At 34.1% G+C, this 20,780-nt stretch overlaps 1 protein-coding gene across 5 annotated transcripts; it reads left to right on the top strand.

Annotated features, from left to right (window-relative positions):
* Positions 1–910: 910 nt before the first annotated feature.
* On the top strand, positions 911–20,345 carry LOC127949176 (uncharacterized). Of its 5 annotated transcripts, none has more exons than XM_052546165.1 (13): positions 911–1,039; positions 1,338–1,511; positions 1,677–1,805; positions 2,169–2,195; positions 2,308–2,328; positions 2,420–2,455; positions 2,570–2,608; positions 2,980–3,062; positions 3,156–3,249; positions 3,331–3,414; positions 8,837–9,031; positions 9,131–9,217; positions 18,918–20,345. In XM_052546165.1, exons 1-12 carry the CDS (start codon positions 1,009–1,011, stop codon positions 9,175–9,177), a joined length of 960 nt encoding a protein of 319 aa, XP_052402125.1. In that variant the 5' UTR covers positions 911–1,008; the 3' UTR covers positions 9,178–9,217; positions 18,918–20,345. The 5 variants fall into 5 exon arrangements, with proteins under 5 accessions (XP_052402125.1, XP_052402123.1, XP_052402122.1 ...); XM_052546163.1 differs by having other exon boundaries at positions 2,417–2,455; XM_052546162.1 differs by having other exon boundaries at positions 2,166–2,195.
* The last annotated feature ends 435 nt before the right edge of the window (positions 20,346–20,780 follow it).

Here is a 20,780-nt window from a genome sequence, read left to right as displayed (position 1 = left end):
TTTGGATCACTGTCCTGATAGAAGACAACTCTGGTCCATTACGCAAGTCCATGATGCCATGTATCTGAACATGTATCCAGGACCTGAATCCAATGGATGTATCCAGCCCACAACATGAAAGATCCAGCAGTATATCTGGGCATGGGGTCCCTGTGACATCCCTGTTTATCCTTTTAAAGCCATTATGTGAACTCCATAAAGCTCTTTTTTATTTACCTATTTTCTTACAGCCAATCTTCTGCTGCACATCACAACTATATTCTTTGGTTGTACTTATATTGAAGTATGGTTAAGGGAATTTGGCCTTTGTGTTACCTCATGTCTGTAGTCACCCTGGTGGGCTAAAAATGGAAATATGAATGGAAATGTACTTTGTAGATTTTTTATCCATAAGCATTTCTAGCGGTGCTAATTATCATGGCTAATGAATGAATGGAAGATCAAAAGGATAAAAAGTGCAGAATTATTTTCATAGCCTTCTTTGCTCAAATTTACCAAGGGGGCTAATAATTCTGTATCATTTGTGTACTATTATGTCTGTATGAGTCACAAATATGCACCCTTAAAGGGTTAAATAAGGTACAAAGCTTACATTTTAAAAAGGTACCACCCCAGTGACATCTTATTTCCCTTTTATTTCTGAGAAATTCTGAAAAACTACACTTATACATACAACATAACTTATAAAGTGATAATATCTTAAATGAAATAAATTGTGATTGTACGTTTAATGCACTAAATACTGTATGTTCCTCTACATCTGTATTTCCCCGTTTTCCTTTAATGCAAACAAAAATTGTACACAACCTGTTTATTTTAATTAGTTGTATTAATCAAATGCAGCAAACAGGGCTTTACAAAAGAGCACAAGTTCCTTATATGCCTTTTTTGGGTAACTAACTGCTGCATCCTGTGGTGGTCATAGAAGTGGAAGTTATGCGGTTTCAAACTGAGCACTTGCTGTCCTGAGGAAGGAACACATTTGACTAGACCGTATCTTCTGTAAAGATGTGCTGCACATCAATTCATCTCCTCATTGGTATGTTTAAAGTTGTTATTTTTATTGTTGTTGTTGTTTAAAATTTGCCTAACTGCTAAGCATCGAGCAAATAGCTAATAATAATAATGAAAAAATATCAAAGAGCGGAATTAAGATTTAAATCAGTCTCTAAACGAATTGTATATCTTCCACTGTACATTTGTTAAGTAAGGGCTTTCCATGGGTCATTAAGCCATTTTTGTAGATGTAGTTATAATTTACAGAATTAGTAATTTGTAGATTGTAGTAACAGCATGTTCCCCATGACCTGACATGACCTTTATCTTGTACAATTCAGGTGCCTTACTTGTCTTTGCTGTTGAAAATGAGGCGACAGCCATGAACGTCACAGAAAATGCCACAGCTCCAGTTTCAGTGAATACGAACAAGACCAGCCAGTTCAAAATGGACTCTACCACTCCAAGCTTCAATTCCAAGGTGCCAAACCAGGTGGATGTGAATACCACATCAGGTAGCTTTTTCATTTTGCTTGATCATGTGTCATTCAAGTGTCCACACTTTATGCAGCAAAATGGTACAATTGCTAGGAACACTGTAAGCCAGTTTATATGACAGCTGCTTGCATCAACCAAAGTATGTTACATCTGGTGATTTTTTTTTTTTTTTTGGCCAACAGGATCGCCTACTCCACCGCCCCAAGAACATCCGCAGACCAAGAATTACACCACATACAATTCTCTGAAGAACGTTTCACAATCAAGCCCAAATAATATGAGCAGAAACGCAACTACTAGCAAAACAACCAGTAAGAGAAACAATACCATGCAAGCAGAATAATCATGGATTGTGCCTTTCATAATAAAATGTACACATTTTATTTATTTAAATGATATTTAATGATAATGATATTTTACACAAAAGAGCAATGTGGAAATTCAGTTTTAACTTTTAACTTTAATCATAAAGACTGAGTCATTCTCACACAGGAAGGAAGTATGTACCTACAGTGACACACTCTTAAAACTCATCATAAGCCGAAATAAATTATTTTTACTAACCACCTATAAATCTAGTAAGAAAAAAGGTAGAGCATAAATTTGCTAATCACCTAAATATGTAATTATTTCTTATATAAAAAAGGTATTTTTACAATTTTTTTCTCTAGCAGTGCAAACCGTCAAAACGAGTGGGCCAAGTGAGTGATTTTTCCTAACCACCTATAAATACATTTTTGAAAAAAGTAAATTAGAGCATAAATTTGCTAATCACCTAAATGTCTTTGTTTTTTTCTACATCAACTTCTACAGCGTCATCTACCAAAAGCAAGGGTACAAGTTTTTTCCTTATTGTCAGTGTTTATTCATGTTTAGTTCAGTTTTCTCTATATATACATTTATTTATTTTATTTTTCTACAGCAGCTTCTGCAGCACCATCTGACAAAGGCCAGGGGAAAAGTGAGTGATTTTGTTTCTTTATTGTCAGTGTTTATTCATGTTTAGTTCAGTTTTCTTAAATATATACTGATATATATATATATATATTTATTTATTTATTTTATTTTTCTACAGCAACTTCTGCAGCACCATCTGAGAAAGGCCAGGGGTCAAGTGAGTGATTTTGTTTCCTTATTGTCAGTGTTTATTCATGTTTATTTCAGTTATCTTGTTTATTTTGAATTGTCAGATACTAATATATGGTAACACTTAAGTACAGGGACTAATTCACACTATTAACTAGTTGTTTCTTAGCATGCCTATTATTAACATATTAGCTGTTTATTACTACTTATAAAACCCATATTCTGCACAACCATGTTCTACATCCCTAATATCTAAACTTAACAACTACCTTACTATTAATAAGCAGCAAATTAAGAGTTTATTGATTCATAGTTAATGTTTTGTTTATAGTGAGAATTGGACCTTAAAATAAAGTGTGACCAAAGTTAATTATTCTTACGGTTTGTTTTTACTCTCAGCAACTTATGCAGTTATCTTTATTATTGCTCTTCTGGTTCTCGCTGGGGTAATAGTTTATTGCTGCCTTACAAAGAAATCCAGGGTAAGCCATTTTTAGTAAATTATTACTAATTGTGAATGCTGATCTTTACAATGGATATATAAACTATATACTGATAATGTTTATCTAATGCAGAAGTACTCTGTGGAGTTACATCCCAAACACGAAGATGCTCAGATCCCTCTCAGCACAGTGGATGCAGAGGTGTTTGACACCACATCAGTCAAAGGTACCAGACATTCTTAACTTTCTACCACCACGGGCATTTCTCTGCTTACACTGAGCTTGTGTTCTACACTTGTGCCCAAAGATATGCAAACGTTCTCTCCTGTCGAGTCCACCGAGCCGCTTAAGGACCCTGCGCCTGAATCTGAGAAGCCTGAGGAAGAGAAAGGTAGCCTATGTGACAAGCAGCTGCTTTCTGTCAAATACTCTACATTTACATTCAGTCATTTAGCTTTTATCTGAAGCGACTTAGAAATGAGGACAATGGAAACAATCAAAATCAACAAAAGAGCAATGATATGCGAGTGCTATAACAAGTCTCAGTTAGCTTAACGCAGTACACATAGCAGAAAAACAATAGAGCAAGCTAGTGTTAGAGGAGTTAAAAGTCAGTGTTAATGTTAAATACCCTATGACAATTACTTCATCTTCAGAAATGCATTACACTCCAAGTTAATTTTAACACAATCATATGTCTTCATAAATGTGTGAAGACGTATAAAGAACTAAGGAAGAAGAAGCAATCATATGAAACGCCTGAGAAGTCTGTGTTTGTAAGAAAGCTGCCGATTCTAAACCCAATACAAAAATTTATATGGATAGCTGTTATTAAAAACTGAAAAAAAAAAATAACAATAATACAATTTATATAATTAAATAAAATGTAAACTATCATTCAAAAGTTTGGGGTCAGTTATATTTCTAAGGGAAATAATATACCGACCCTAAACTTTGAAACTGTGCTAAAAGTTCCTAAACTACTATATTAAACTCTACTGTACTGAAATGAAATACACTTTCGACTAGAACAAAACTGATCCGTCTATGATCCAAAAGCCTGTGATTCAAACCAGTGACTAGAACCCTGCTGCTGAACTAGCTGCAATAACATAGAGCTCCACTGGATGGACTTCTAAGACAAGAGTATGTAGCTCTCAGTAAAGAGTATGTAGAGTGTGTCTCTCAGTAAAGAATCCTACATTTTACAAAAATGATAAATCTGTGCTAACAATATATATATATATATATATATATATATATATATATATATATATATATATATATATATATATATATATATATATATATATATATATATATACTGTAGAAACTAGATCAGCAATAAATTTGAGACTGTATCTGATTTTATATATATATATATATATATATATATATATATATATATATATATATATATATATATATATATATATATATATATATATATATATATATATATATATATATATATATATATAAATTTAGTGCTGATCTAGTTTCTACAGTAAACTCGTTTATGGAACCCCAAGATTAAAAGTGCAATATTCAAGAATCTTCAGCTTCAATACTGACAATAATAATAAGAAAAAAACACCACCAACAACTCAATACTGAGAAAAAATTTAATCTTGTGCTGATATTGTTGGTCTCTGCCACAAACCATTATCTGAACTGAGCCTGCATGGACATGATTCAATGTTTCAATGCCTACAGCATTTAGGAAATAGCCACTTTTGACCAGAAGCATCTGGTCTTTGTGTCTGATCCTTTCCATCTGGAAGACCCATAACAGAAATAAAGATGCCTTTGGCTGTCTGGGTTTGCAGGTAGTGGTTTTATTTATCTATTCATTTAAGAGACACTGCTCAGAGTTGAGCTCATAGTGCTTTTTATTTATTTGGGATAGTATCAACAATCCCAACACTAATGAAAACAGTGAATATAAAATATTCGAGTGACTTCAGTGCACTGGAAATAATGAATACATGTTTCACCCTCACAGCTTTTGCAACAGGATATTACACTATTTGCCTACAGTCTAGCAGTTTGAGGAACTTCAGAAGTTCCCTTATTAACAACATTGTCATTTTTCAGCAGTGCAAGATTATTTATTCACACAATATCACAGACAGAATCAGAACTTAGAGATTAGAATATATATATATATATATTGCATGCATTTCTCAAAAGTGCTTCTGACCTTTATTAATGTCACTTTCATATTTCTCACAGGATAGAAATAATTCAAATAGTAATTTATATTAGTACATTAAAAAAAACAAAAAAAAAACAGATGATATTAAGACTTTTGGCCTGTTGGACTGAATTCATGTTAAAGTAGTCCAGATCCTAGTATTAATAGGACAGTTCACACAAAAATGAAAATTATTTAATCATTTCTATATCCTCATGTCATCTCAAACATGATTTCTTCAGTCACACTTTATTTTAAGGTCCAACTCTCACCATTAATAAACCATTAACTATGATTTTTGTCTCAATAAACTACCAGTTTGCTGCTTATTAATAGTTACGTAGTAAGGTAATTGTTAAGTTTAGGTATTGAGTATATTATTAGGGATATAGAATATGATCATGCAGAATATGTGCTTTATAAGTACTAATAAATAATCAATATGTTATTAATAGCAATTGGTCCTTAGGGTTTTACAATTTCTTTTGCTACAGAACACAAAAGATTATTTATTTATGTATTTTGCCCATACAGTGCACTTGTGTTGATGGATTGGGCTGTGAAGACCTTGTAAAAGTAAGAAACGTGACTAACTTAAGGGAATAGTGGGGTTGTTTGCCTGCAGCAAGTGGTGCAATGGTTTAACAGCACAGAATGACTTCCTATGATCTCAGTTTCTCTTCATGCTCCCTGTAATCACACAGGATGGTTCTTTTTCCCACCAAAATCTGCTGCCTGTCATTGACAAGCTCCGCAGATTCCTCTTAGGAGCTAATGGGTCTCAATGAGTTTCTTAGCTTCAGTGGCTTTACTTACTGCAAACGCCTCCAGGTCTAAATCAACCACATGGTGGGAGAGAGTGAGTAACAATGAGAGAGAGAAAGAAAATGACCATGGAGGGAAAAACAAAACAGAAGTGTGCATTGCAATGACATAGTGGCTAATGGTTTTACGATGCCTCTTTATCCTGTAAGTGCTGACTTTCCCGTCACAAGCTGTTTCTACCACCTGCTCATTCGGTTTTACCACACAGAAAATAATAGGAAGCTTGAGACATCCTCAGGTTTGAGACCACTGAGGACAGGCGTTTTGTGTGCAGTTGTGTTTTTAAGAGTCGTTAGACTTGTCGGGAAAAAGCATAAATAGTGAAGTTTAAATTATGAAGAGTGTTTAATTTGTTTGTTGATTAACAGTAGCTATCATACTAAAGCAAAAGCCGCAAGAAGCTGTGGTTTCGCATCATAACTATAACCATGGCTTCACACGGTTTAATGCTTTTATAAAACGGTTATCCCGTTATACATAGTGAGGTTTTACAGAATAAAAGAGAGCAAATAAAGTGTAATGATATAAAATACAAACAGTATTCTTCCACCAAACAATGTAGTTCCTCAGAAACAGTTGTGGTTGAAACAAAGTGGTTGTCGAGCAACCCACAGCAAAACAAGTAAACAAAACACAAGTAAACAAAGGTGTATGTTTTTACAACAGGTTCGAACAAGTCTTAACCAATCAGAATCAAGGACCGGAATTATACATTTTATAAAGTGAATTTTGGATTTGATTTAGTTTGATGAACATTTGTTTGGTTTTGGTGCGAATACATTTTCATTTAAATTTAGTTATAAACAGAAATATCTACTTTTTTATTTTTATTTTTATTTTGAACTGAACTTCATGCTCTTGTAGTGCGTGACTATTAGGGATGCACCGGTTGACTGGCCATAAATCGGAACCGACCGGTTTTTGCTTAAAAAACGCAATAGACAATTGGCCGGTTTTTGGTCTTTTTTCGGCCGATTTTTTCCGGAAGTGCGCCTGCGTGCACAGACTAAATTGTAATCATTTGCTATCATGTAATTTGTGTGGAAGTATTTCGAAATCTGCACGCAGGACACGGGCAGTCGTTCAGCACTGAAAGTGCAGAGCTACATGTCTGAAGCACAGATAGAAGGAAGCAATCAGCCGTTGGTGTACTGGCGTACAAAATATGAGTCCCTTTCCAGCGCTCACTGAAGCTGCGTGAGCGTACTGTACCTGACCTGTCCCTGCACAAGCGGAGACAGTGAAGGGATGTTCAGCGTGTTGGATGAGAAATGAAACAAAATGGACTAAACTGTGACAAAACTGAAATGTTTTTTTTTTTTTTTTTAAGTAGAACTTGCATACATGTTTGAAAAGCCAGAAGTAAACGTCAGTTCTGGATAGGATGAATATTTTTATTTTACCTTAAGATTACATCTACTTAATTTGATTTAGAAATCAACTGCTGTAGCACACTGAAAAAAAGGTGTTTCATATATTCAATTAAAAAAGGGTAAAAAAATAAAAAAAAGGGTGATGATTCACATCTACATTTTTTTTACTTGAGACAATAGTTATTTCTTTTTCATTAGCTCAAGCAAAAAAATATGTGAATCATTACCCAAATTTTTTTTTTTTATTATTGGATAAATGAAACACTTTTTTATTGGACCCAATTCAAAAACTAAAGCTAAATGCTGATGCCTGTATCATCTATGTTTGTATTGAAGGCTACTTACTGTGCAGATACTGCCGTTAATTTCAGATGGTTATGGTTATTGTTTTCAATAGCCAAAAGCCAGTTTGGCCTATTTAATACCAAATAAACTTTTTATTTATGCACACTTTCCTTCTTTCTTGTTTGTTGCTTAAAGAGATATAAAAAAAATAAAAAAATAAAAAATCGGTACAGGAATCGGCCAGTTTGCTTGTAAAAAATCAGTATCGGAATCGCCGTGAAAAATCATGATCCTAGTGACTATATTCTTTACATTTATTTATACTATGGGGCCATTTAATGCTTGAATCTGATTGGCTGACAAATGTTCTGAGGTGTGCAATTATTTTCTGTGAAATGCACGGGGAACATAGTTCAAGGCAGCTCTCTTGACCGCATTACAGTTCAATATCACTTCGCATAGTAAAACTGTTATAACGGTCACGCAGTTTGCACAAAAAGGTGTTGTCAGCGATGCCCTGACGATTTTATCAGTTAGCCTATATATAGTGTAGCAACTTAAAGGCTACACGTGACATTTCTCACTAGCAAGGTAATTACAGCACTGTTAGAGACGCTGCAGCAGAAGAGTGAATAGAGACGCACAGAGGTACGTTAGCCTAATTCACACAAGCTCTCTCTCTCTCTTTCTCTCTCTCTCTTTCTGTGTGTGTGTCTCTGTCGCTCTCGCTCTCTTGGAAAATAACTTCATTAATAACTGCATTAGAATGCTATCAATGACTCAGGCCTCCATTACCAGCTTTAAAATTATGTTTTGGAACTAGCAAAAGAGGCATTGAATGAGATGCAGAAGAAATAATCCTACTCACAATAACTACAAAAACCGGACAAATCCCTTTAAATATAACATCTGATCAATGTATTGAGGTGTGGTAACTATAGTATAAGCGGAATAATTGACTCTGGGCCATTGGATTATTAGAAAAAATAATGCACACCCGAGGTTTTTTATATTTTGTAAGCTTGTAAGTATTTTATATAATGTAAAAATAATGGTCTATGATTTTTACTATGTTACACTTCTTTGTGTGATCCATTATAATACAAACAAATTCTTAAACATATTGCCTACAGAATCGACTGATGTTAAACAAGAAAACCAACAGAAATTATCCAGCTCCCAGGCCCCAGAGAACCCAAAGGATAAAATGGAGGGGCTGACCGTAGTGGATCTTACTGATGGAGAGCCGACGATCTCCACCAAAACCTCAATGGAATCCCTAGATGATGTTCTCAATGAAAACAACAGCAACAATACAAGGGTTGAAGGTTAGTGAGACTGAGAGAATATATATTTTTTTAATTTAATTATTTAGTTAGACTTTAATACCATCTCTCTCTATTAACCATTTCTTCTTTTTGTTTCAGTCAAGGGCAATGGGCATGATTTCACTGAAATCTCTATTGATGCTTAATTTCTAAAATTAATCAGGTTCTTCCCAGCATTTTACAATGGTAAGTGTTTTCCAGCAATCCATGCAAATACATTCTTTACATACAGTGCTGTGCTCCATTAGAGATGTACTCAATTAAAGGGGGAAAAAACAGTATACATGTATGCGTATTGTAACTAAAAGTTGCATAATAGGGCATAAATCACACATTCATATTATGATTCACATTGGTCACTCCAAGCAAATTTCACTTTTTACTCGTACAGATGTGGTAGAGGGCATTCCATCTCTCATCACATCATAACCACAGATGCCGCTTCAGGTCTCATGTCATCAGACACTTGAGAGATATAACACAGCTTTAATTCTCTCTGTCAGGGTGTTTTCTGCACACCTGTGCCCCAGCAGGTTAAGGCTTTATTTCTGTTTGCAGCTCCCAGTGAAATGTGTTCCTCTGTTAACAGCTGATGAGAGACCTTCATCAGCATTTCAGTACATGATGGCCCACGGTATGGACAATGGAATGCTCCATTCAGGGCTCGACATTAACGCTTGTCAACTTGTCCGGGACAAGTGAATGTTTTGGATGGGCAAGTGAAGGAGAAATTTACAAATTTGAGATATTTTGGGACATTCAAGTCATCCTTTATCATACGTATAAGTATCTTGTGTCAATTAAGTTCTTTTTCTGAGAAAATAATGGGTCGTCTCAACCGTAAATTAAAAAACCAATGGAGAAACCAAGGCAGAAAACCGTAGTGTATATTATCAGTTACCACTCTTTCACTTTGTTTGGAATGCTCAAATTGAGTTACGGCATTCTGACTTTGTTTAGCCATGCGTCAATATGAAGTTACAGTGCCAGTTTGGAGTAATACAGTGTTCTGCCTTCTTTTACTGTCCATTAAAGTCTGCCAGATTTTAATTATGGTGTAGACAAACGAATTAGATAGATCACCATCTACCAAATAGCTCCATATAACCAAATAGTTTCATATAACAAAGCACTTTATACCTTGCCAGCAATACGTAATCGTAAATAACCTTTAAAGATTTTTTTTTTTCTTTTTGTAATGCAGATTGTTCATCAGGCTGTTATTTCTAGTTGGATGGGTGTGGACTCGAATGCCGTAACTAGCATGATCAATCATAACATCTGTAGCCTACTAAGAGTTCGCAATTAAATCAATATCCTACCATTTCTTGTAACCTGATAAAATAAATCCATGGTAATGAACATCTTTGGAGATGTTTAATCCAGAAGCATTCTGAGCATTACCTATTCCCATTTGTTGGTGTTCACGTCAATCCACAAGTCGTTCTTTTAGGTTAGGTTTAGGTTAGGTTATTTCGTACAAATCAATATAAAAGCAATAATGCTATGTCTAGCATTATTTGACGTTACTGAGCATAGCAAATAAATTGGTATCCAAGGTATCCACTCATGTTCAACCTTTAGTCTGCTTGTTGCCATAATTATTATTTTTTTTTTAATAAATACATAAAATAACTTAATACAGTCACATTACTATTTGCAATATCCTATATTAGACAGCAGAGGATCACTAGGTGTTACTATAACGATTTTGTAAATGTTGATCAGCAACCAAACATTGATAATGTGGAAGTTACTGTCTTTTGCCTTTGTGTGACTTCTCACGTTTTGCAGACAATGCAAAGGCAGAGTACATTAACTTAAAAATAGGGGTAAAAACAAGTTTGAGCTCACAATTCCTTTTTATGTAGATAATTTTCATTACTAAAACATATAACTGTTAAATTTCCAGTGTCCTACCTATAATTAATTTGGCTGGACAAGTAAAAAACTTTAAAGTCATTTTTCTCAGTTTCACACTATAGCGAGTTAAGGACTTTTGCCTTTGTAGGGTAGAATAATAACTGCCTTAATTTGTAATATAGTCTTTGTTGGGGGTGTGTGATATATTTGCTTTGTGATATATTTCCTTTGTGATAATATTGGAATTGTTGTTTTAACGATGTGCGATTTGACATTATCAAGTATATTGCAAAAATCAAACAAAACACACCTACAGAGTGCATGCATAAATTAGGCCTACTTAAAGTAGTCTAGTAGGTTAGACTAGTGCACATGTACCTTCTTTCACTGCATGATTCAGTATTAAATTACATGAATAATGTTTAGAAAATTCAAAGTATGGAGGCAGAAAATTTATATATTTATATCATTTCATATAGTTTAACAATATCACACAAAGATAGAGCGCCATTTTTTGCTCTAACAATCGGCATGGCAAATGTGATTTTATTCAACAGTTCAACAAAAAAGAAGTTAATATCAAGAGACTTACGTTTAAGACACCAGATTGCCTGTTTTTGTTCTATTTCGCCAACAGATATAATTCCAAACACAGCCACAGCACTGTTTTGGGTCTCTGAGCAACATGGCAGTGTTTCGTTCTTGAATGAATCAACCATTTAAATGATTCGGTTCAATTGCAATGACTTGCTAATTAACTTTAACTTGATGCCACCTACTGGCAGTTTTAATATCATTGACATTTCATTGATTAACATTTAAAGTATATATATTTTTTTAAATATAATTTCAAATATCAGTATTCAGTGTTTTATTTATCAAAACATTATTCATTTGTAACTGCAGGTTAAAGCATCCGATGTCCCTCAGAGCTGCATTAAAAAGTGGATAAATATATCTATTCCACTACAGATGCAGCTTCTGCGTTTTCTCTCCATTGCTGAGATTAATTTTGTTGATAATTATTTCATCTTATTATTTTGCTTATTATATATATATAATAGTAAGGATGTTGTTAAGTTTAGGTACTGGATTAGGAATGTAGAATATGGTCATGCAGAATATGTGCTACATGAGTACTAGTAAATAGCCAATATGTTACTAATGGGCATGCTGATAAAAACATAGTTAATAGTGAGAATTGCTCCCTACACTAAAGTGTTACCAAAATACTTATACAGACTAATACTATACACAGACAAACTATAATTAGTTGAAACTAAGGAAAAGTCCACCCATTCTAAAAACCATAGACAGTTAAGGAATCAAAGGGAGGAAACAGAGAGAAAACCTCTCATTCATGCCAGCTGGTTTGGAACTGAAGGACAGGTTGGAGACATGAACTTGAAAGAGGTCATGTTCTCCCACCCCCATAGATAACAACTAATGACCACGACTGCTCATAAAGCAGTATAATTAGCTAGAGCCCAAGGGACTATTATATAGGGTATTATTTTCCAATAAGGGTATGCTTTCATGTGCTCTCCGGTCATTGTCAGGGGCTCCGTTTCCAGGTTTTGGGAGTTGATAGGACTCTCATAAATGCTTTAGTTGTACCTATACACATTCACTTTAAAGTGTTTAGTCTACTCAACAGAGAGAAACAAAAACTAGACAGCAGTGTTCTATCAGACAAACAGCAGTTTTCGGATACGTGGATTTCTAAGTTCATTGACAGGACATATAATCTAAAAAAGTTTCGTAATGGCATCTACATTGTTGGCCAATGGTGCTCTCTCTGCTCTAACAGCATTGATACAATTCTTTTAGTTTTAATGACTAAATATTGAAATGACAAATGGTTAGTATCTGTCCATGACATTAATAAATTCCATATTAAAACAACAAAGAGAAAGATCTGAAACTCGGGAACCTTGAATCCAGGTTTTTTTTTTTTTTTTTTTTTTTTTTTTTAGGAGTGGCCTGCCCAATACCATCTAATGACAAAGCAGCCAAGTCAATGCTAGATTTACAATAAGAATCTGACACTCGCCCAGGCCTGAACAGTATTACACACCGTGCTTTGGTGTGAAACTAATGTGTGTTTGCACATGGACACATGCAGTTATTGACTACTAGCGTTTTGATGTGGTTATTGTCTCACCTGGCCAGGTGTAACTTCGGAAAGAAGGAGTGGGAAAGAGAGAAACTCAGTACCAGGTGGTGCCTTCTGGTTTAAGTTGAAACCTGCAAACTTCAGTGTAAGCTTTTCCTGTATGCTGTGTGTAACTTTACTTAACAATTGCAACATAAACATTTCCCCATATCAGAAAGAATCGATGAGGTAATTGTGTTAGGTGGAAGAAGCATACTACAACAGCTCACTGGTAAAGTTTAGTTCTCTTTGATGGTAGTAACTGTTAGTTATTTGTTACGTTTCCATGGTTCCATTGATATATTGTGGTTTTATTTATAAGATTAACCACACGTTGACAAAGTGGGATGTTAGTGTTTGTATGAACACAAACACAGATGATGACTGTATTTGGTGGAAAGAGAAAAAGCCATATTTCGGCAGTTTTGTGAATGTGGCAAACAGTGTTCTTAAAGACTTCACACTTCAAACAGTTTATAAGGAATAGTTCACCCTATTTACTCAACCAATTTTTTTTGTTTGTTTTATGCAGAAGACAAAAGATATTTGAAGAATGCTTTTATCCATACAAGAAAAGTACAAAGCTGTGTAAAGCTGTGTAAAAGTAATCCAAACAATTCCACTGGTGTAATCAAAGTCTTCTTCATCATCATCTTCAGTTTTATAACCAATATTATTCTTTGTTTGATGAATAGAGTGAAATACAAATAGCTATTCACTTTCAAATCAAAATGACCCGTCAGCAATATCATACCTCATTGGTTCTTGTGCCATGAAGTCAAGTCACATGGCACACAAGAACCAATGAGGATTGACATTACTTTTAAAATATCTTTTTTTGTGTTCTTCAGGAGAAATTAACCTTACGTGTGTGGGTGAGGACTTCATTTTTGGATGACCTATTATATTAAATGTGTGCAAAACCTGTTTCTGTAGAAACTGCTGCATCTTGCTATAAAAGTCAATCAATGACATGTGTCATAAACATTAAAGTGCTGAACATTCAAGGCCAATAAGCAATAAGACTTAGAGAATTTGGGTTTAGGTTGTTGGTAGTGTGTGTTCATATATTTAGCTACTTTATCCCCTCTCATATTTCTAAAGCGTCTCCGATTCACTCTCAGTGAGAAGTCATGAAAGGATTTTTTTGTTGTTGGGACCACACCCATGTACTGTAGGTCTATCCCACCACAGTGACCCTGCGAGCCTACGTTTGATTCACGTGGGGAACATCCATCAATGTCCCTATAGATCTCCCTGCAAATCCTCACACCTTCCTTGATTGCGGCTATTTTTACAGAACGGGATAAAAGATATTTAATAGCACTCTGAGTCGAGCCAGTGACTATTCTTCAACAGTTGTGAGGCAGAAAACTCCAAGCTCGTTCTCACCCACCTGTTCAAAGACCATGCAACATTCCTTTTTCTTTTTTTTAAACCAGTTACATTTTCATTGTTTTTCTCCTTTTATTTACTGCTGTTTGCAAACCTGAGGCTGGAGAAAAATGTAAGAAAAAAAAAGAAAGCATGATTTCCCTTACTGCGTTGTTGTCATACAGTGGCTGTCAGACTCAAAGTTCATCTATATTTTGTCCTTCTCCAGCTGTCCTTTCGCTTAGGCTTTTTTTATCCATCCTGTGCTACTCGTACTTTTAATGATGGCCGCTTTCAGTGAGGATACATTTCTCGGGTGACTTTACAAGCAGTGAAGTCATTTAAGTGGGGTGATAATTAGTTCATGGCAAACATTCTTTATATTTCAAACTTCCTGCGAGTTTCTTGGAACTTCTGTGTGTAACTTTACACATTGTATTTCATTCTTGGATTTAATTTAATTTTAGTAGTTTATGTTGCTACTACTAGTTTTGTGAAAAAAAGCCTGAAACTAACAGTTGAACAATTTATACTCCTAATTGTTTGTTGGTTTTTCTAATGTATATTTACAAAGAAAAAAAGTCAATTTCCTTTCCGGAACTTCTTGACTGCCTCGTTGTGTGTTCACAATAGTGAAAACATTGTTTTGGTTTACAAGGTAGGAAGGATATCTTTTCTTACATGAACAAGGCTGAAATTCTTTAACACACTGTATGCAATAAAAAAAACACCTCCCAGCTGTTCTGAACAACCGACACAAGTTAGACCACCACTGAAGAATAGTACGGTCTTGTTTGACCAGACAAACAGAAGTGCCCAGAAGGGAATATTTCATGGCATCTAAGTTCCATATGTGGACTTTTAATATTCCCAAAGTAAAATGATCAGTGTGATTGTTGGTCCATGTATTCTTAACTACCATCATTAAGACAATTAGCACACATCTTGTTTTCTATCAGATGCATTCGAGAATCAACTTCCAAGAAATTAACTGAACACATTTGCATGCACGCCACGAAAATCTACAAAAATCAACATGCATTTAATAAAGATGCATTTAATAAAGTTTTCTTCATTTGTTTGAGATGTGGTTCGTTTGGTGGGAACTTAATGAAAGGACAAAGGTCAAGCAATTCTAATTAGAGAGCAGACTGTCAGTGAGCTCATGGTCATTTTTCAGACACAACATTCCAGTAGTTTCACTGAAGTCTATACAGACTGCAGTGCTCCATAATTCAAAAGACTACAATAATAATAATAAATAAAAATAAAAATAAAATTGAAATCATGACATGGCTTAGTGAGACTACCAACCTGCAAAGGCTGTGATTAACATAAATAAATAAATAAATATTTGCACTGCATGAAATGAGTATTATAATTAGTTAAATAATTTCTTTTTTTCATAAATGCATAAAAGAGGTTCAAAGTAGACATAAAAAGTTGTGTAATCCAAACAATTCCATCAGTTTAATTAGTCTTATTCATCTTCTTCTTCAGTTTTATAACCAATATTATTATTTGTTTGATGAATAGAGTGAAATGCAAATAGTTATTCACTTTCAAATCAAATCATTTATTAAGCCCAAATCAAAATGGCGACCCATCAGTAATATCTAGTGTCCCACAAATCAAAAGACTACAATGACAGAAAAGTGGCTGCAAAATAAATTAAAATAAATGTAAATTGTGATATGACTTAGTGACATTACCAACCTATAAAGGCTGTGATTTACATAAATAAATAAATATTTTCACTGCATGAAATGAGTATTATAATTAGTTAGGGAAAGTTATAATACTTATTGTTATTAGTTATTATTCTATTTTTCTTAAATACTTGATTTTTATTTATTATTATTATTATTAGTTTTAGGTTTTTACAGTGAAATACGGTGATGGTAAATTAATTTAAATTAAATTAAATTATATTTATGCATTTAGGAGATCACTTTTATCCAAAGCAACTTACAGTGCATTCAGGCTAACATTTTTTACCTAAACATATAATATTTTTTTTATATTTCAGTAATATTTCTTATTTGTTAATATTTGAAAATAAAAATCATTTAAAAAATAAAAATTCCAATTGACTTCATTTATATGAGTGACAGAGTTCAACAGTTTGTGTTAAAAATCTTTGTTTGGATGCCCTGGGGGTAAGCAGATCAACATAAGATTTTCATCTTTGGGTGAACTATTCCTTTAATTAAAGGAATAGTCCATCCCAAAAATGAAAACTCTCTCAATTCACCTTTTTCCTGAATGTGGAAGTCTTATATGACTCATAACAGAAAGATTCTTTGCATTTCCGATTTCTAGTGTTTCTAGCCAAATAAATGAAAAACTTAAGCCTTCACACATTTTTTATGCTTAGCTATATATATATATAAATAATAAAATGAGTTAAATAAACTTTTTTACATGGATTTCTGTGGAGACCAGAACATGAGAGCATCCAACCAGAAGGTGGATAGTTTGAATCTAAAGATAATTTACTTTTAAACATACAGTATATTGGTTTGTGATTATATAAATAAAAAAAAAGCTTATTCATTATAGTCTGTGACATCTCCCCTTTTTATTATTATTAATAAACACAGCTGGCCTTCCACACACACAGTTTCATCCACATGTTTGACTGATGGGTCTCTGTAAATTCACAGGAAGGGCATCCGATAGCACATTCTCTCTCTTCCAGCTTTCTATTCTAGTGTCCCAGAGCAGCGGCTTCACAGGCCTGGCTGTGATCAGGCCGCTGCTGAAAGATAGATACCTTCACCTGCCTGTATCTGCCCTGGGCATCACAGCCACATTCCTTAGAGTGGGATTGACAGGACACCCCTCCACCAACACAGACTCTTTTAACTGCTAGTAAAGGAAAGACTTCACAAGGCAGCTTTGGCATGATTGCTGGAACTACAATCTTACGTCGTGTTAACTTTTAACAATTATTTGAATATCCTGTGATTCTGTCATTTGAACAAGCATCTGTAGTTATTTATTCTCAGCTGAATCTGCTGTTGAGAATAGTCTGTAAACCATTCCTGACCCAAAGTAAAAATTAAAAATTGTGAAATTGTAAAGTGTTGGTTACAATTAGCAATAACAAGACATGAAGTGGCAATTATGCAAGACAAAGTTGCAATTGTAAAATCTAAAATGGCACTGATGTAGAAAGTCACAATTCCAATTATTCCGATTATTCATGTTTCAAGATTTTCCAAGTTACTGGAGAAAGGGCTTTTAATTGTTGATTTGTTAGCCTGTCAGAAGAGATTTTTGCAGATAAAACTCAGTAACGAATCTCTAAGCAGTAGGTTTTGTGTAAGAGGTAACACTACTTTCACAAACTCATCCCTTCAGGATGTGTCCTTCTTGGATTATGGGATACACAAATCACACTTTTCACACCTGGAACCAGACATATGAGGTTTTAAGAAAGACACTTGAAGTGTAACCTCAGCCTCAGGTCTGGACTCCACTGGAAGCAGATACGAGAACTAAATGATTTACTTTCATCGCAAAAGTGGACCCCAAAGATAAAAATACATGGAAATATGGCTTCTGTGACCTTAAAACTGAATACAAATGATATGTGTGTATCTCAATTAAGAAACTGCAACAACTGCTTTACACTCTATCTGTTACATTTAGTTTAGTTAGGCTAGTTAGGCATCTTAAGCTTAAATCTAGGACGAGAAAGGACAAAAAGGTATTGAGATGCAAATTTAAATTGACTCTACAAACCTGCCCTAACAACTCTGATATAATTAGAGGTTCCACTTCAGTTTAACAGATTGGAGCTCTTAGATTCGTCCTCTGGTTCTGTCTTGATAAATCCTTAAAGGAATGTCCAGTCTTTCGGCTACCTGCTTTCCTCTCTCTATTTAAGGGGGGGGGGTTGGGAGATTGTTATCTCAGGCTCAGTTTACTATGCACCCCAGCTCAGCCTAACGAGTCTATTCTGATGTGTACGGTCCACTCGTGCCTTTGTGTAAGCCTGCAAAGAAAGTATTCGGGTTAAATTGGATAACAAGCAGCTTTTCTGTTGATAATTGAGTGGCCATTTGTAAATTTTAATACAGATGTCATTTCGCGCCATTGTGTGAACAAGCCTACAGGTTTAACAAAACATGAAGCTTATCAGTGTTCAACGAACGTGAGCATGTCCATGAATGTCTCACACATTTGTTGTGAAATATACAAATTCTCTGCCTTTATATCCGTAAATGCATTATATGCATTTACTGTATATCAGCATGTCATGCTTTTTCACGAATGCCATCAATATATTTGAAGTGCTCTTCTTTTGTCAAACAGATGTTTTAGCTTGAGGTAAGTGGTCATGTCAAAGGTCATGTAGGAGGTTATTAGCTGGAGCCTATTTTCTTTTCTCAGCAAGATAATAGTCCCATAATTGTATTCTGATGTACTGAATAACTGTGAAAAAATTACTATAATTAAAAACCATATCAACTCTCTATTTTACAGCTCTCTGAACCTGACTGATGGATTGTACTGGAACTGAAAGTAACATCTGAACTCAATTGTAAATGATGTGAGTCATTGTTAGAACGCTTAAAGTGCTTAGAAAAGCAGAAAAGCGATATATAAATGTAATGAATTATTATTATTATTATTATCATTATTATTATTATTAGAACAGTGTTGTTTGAGTATACATATAGCACTAAGAAAAGTCTGTAAAAACAGGGCTCAGTGTGAATTTTATAGTGAATTTTCTGTATACATTTTCAAAATCAATTACTCATATTTTAAAATACATTTTGTGGTTTTATGGTTAAAGGAAATATACATAAACATAATGGAAAACGTAATGGAGTTTCTGTTGTTCTGCAGATTTTTGTTCCTACATGGTATTGCAATTAGCATAATAGATTTTAATATTTTAACTTGTTAATTATAATTTTGTTGATAATTTTGTAAATGTTGCAGCTTTTTATTGTTGTTGGCTGCATGTAAATGAACAATGTGTACTTTTTCTATGTTATTGCACCCAGATATCACAATGTATTTTCCAAGCAAAAGGATGCTTGGAAAATAACCAAATAATGAAAAACATGAAAAACATGTCATTGTTAACAGCTCCAGGCTTTTTAATAAAACTACAGATTGGTCCCCCTCCCCAACCCCCATTGAGAGTATGTATATCAATATATTACATTGTTGAGTGTGGACTTTTATGACAAAATGTACATTTTAACATTTGTATATTTTAATTAAAAAATCAGGATGTAAGTAAAGGAAATCTTACCAGTGTTATAGAGCTCACAGTTCCTCCATTGTATGTACAGTATATGTATGTTTTAATGCCTATAGCTGTTAAATGTTAAACATATGCATCCGCATAATGCATCATTTCTTTCTTTCTCTATGTAATGCTTTCATTGTTGTAAACTTCCATTTGACTTTATGTTTCGGGTTAAAGCCTAGTTTTATTAATTTGTATTAAGGTTTGTTTTCTTAAACTGCTGTAAACAACACAGTCTAAGAAATATACAGTATAAGCCTACTGTTGTTTCACCTACTGCCTTCTATTAATTCATACAATAAAAATTGATCTTGATCATACATGTCATTTAATATTACTTGTAGTTTACTTACATCTTTTTCTTGAAAACAAGAAAAGTTGTGGTTTTTAAATAAAAATTGACTTTAAGTTAAAGACTTTATCTTCTACAGCAAATTGTAGTTTGTGATGTTAAGTCGTGTTCTGGCTGCCCATTTTACTTATTACTGTCCGGTATTACTGTTATTATTTGTCAGGTGGATGTTCTGTATTTAATAAAGCAAGTTATATTGTATGAGAACTGTATTAGAAACTGCTTTCAGTAACCAAGCAGATGCAAGCATAGATGGTTCATTAACAAGACTGTAATAAAAGTTTTATTTCTGGTTTGAAGTAGTTAAGATTGCATTTATGAGTTGCCTTCTTCTACACACTTTGATACCAGAATAGAGACCATGCATCAGCTATTTCATGACACTTAAAACAACATCATGCTCAACAATATTACAATAAATTATAATAAAATGTTTTACTCATCTGAAATGTGTTTTTTTTTATTATTTACTAAACTTTTTGTATTGCCTCCAGTTGCAAATTTCCAGGTGCACACTGAAACACCTCAAACCATGTGTGCTGTGTGATAAAAGACAGGAATTGGTTGTCACTTCAGAAAATCATACACCTGAACATCAGAAGTCCTTGAACCGACATGTTTATAAAAACAAGAGGAAGAGGAATGTGAGGAAGTAGTAGGTGATGTATAGTGAGGGCATCTGCTGCCTTAAGGATAATACCTTCTTAGAGAGACTTTCACATTATTTAAA

This window comes from Carassius gibelio, chromosome B1 (genome assembly GCF_023724105.1).
Source record: "Carassius gibelio isolate Cgi1373 ecotype wild population from Czech Republic chromosome B1, carGib1.2-hapl.c, whole genome shotgun sequence".
Taxonomy (NCBI): domain Eukaryota; kingdom Metazoa; phylum Chordata; class Actinopteri; order Cypriniformes; family Cyprinidae; genus Carassius; species Carassius gibelio.
The sequence above is the reverse complement of the archived record's forward strand: the minus strand, read 5'-3'. Positions and strand labels throughout refer to the sequence as shown.

Excerpts from the sequence above, each read along its gene's own strand:
- LOC127949176 (XM_052546161.1), top strand. The coding sequence starts at position 1,009 with ATGTGCTGCACATCAATTCATCTCCTCATTG. Across the intron at positions 2,196-2,307 it reads CGTCAAAACGAGTGGGCCAA|CGTCATCTACCAAAAGCAAG; the intron begins GTGAGTGATTTT and ends CAACTTCTACAG. Across the intron at positions 2,329-2,416 it reads GTCATCTACCAAAAGCAAGG|CAGCTTCTGCAGCACCATCT; the intron begins GTACAAGTTTTT and ends ATTTTTCTACAG.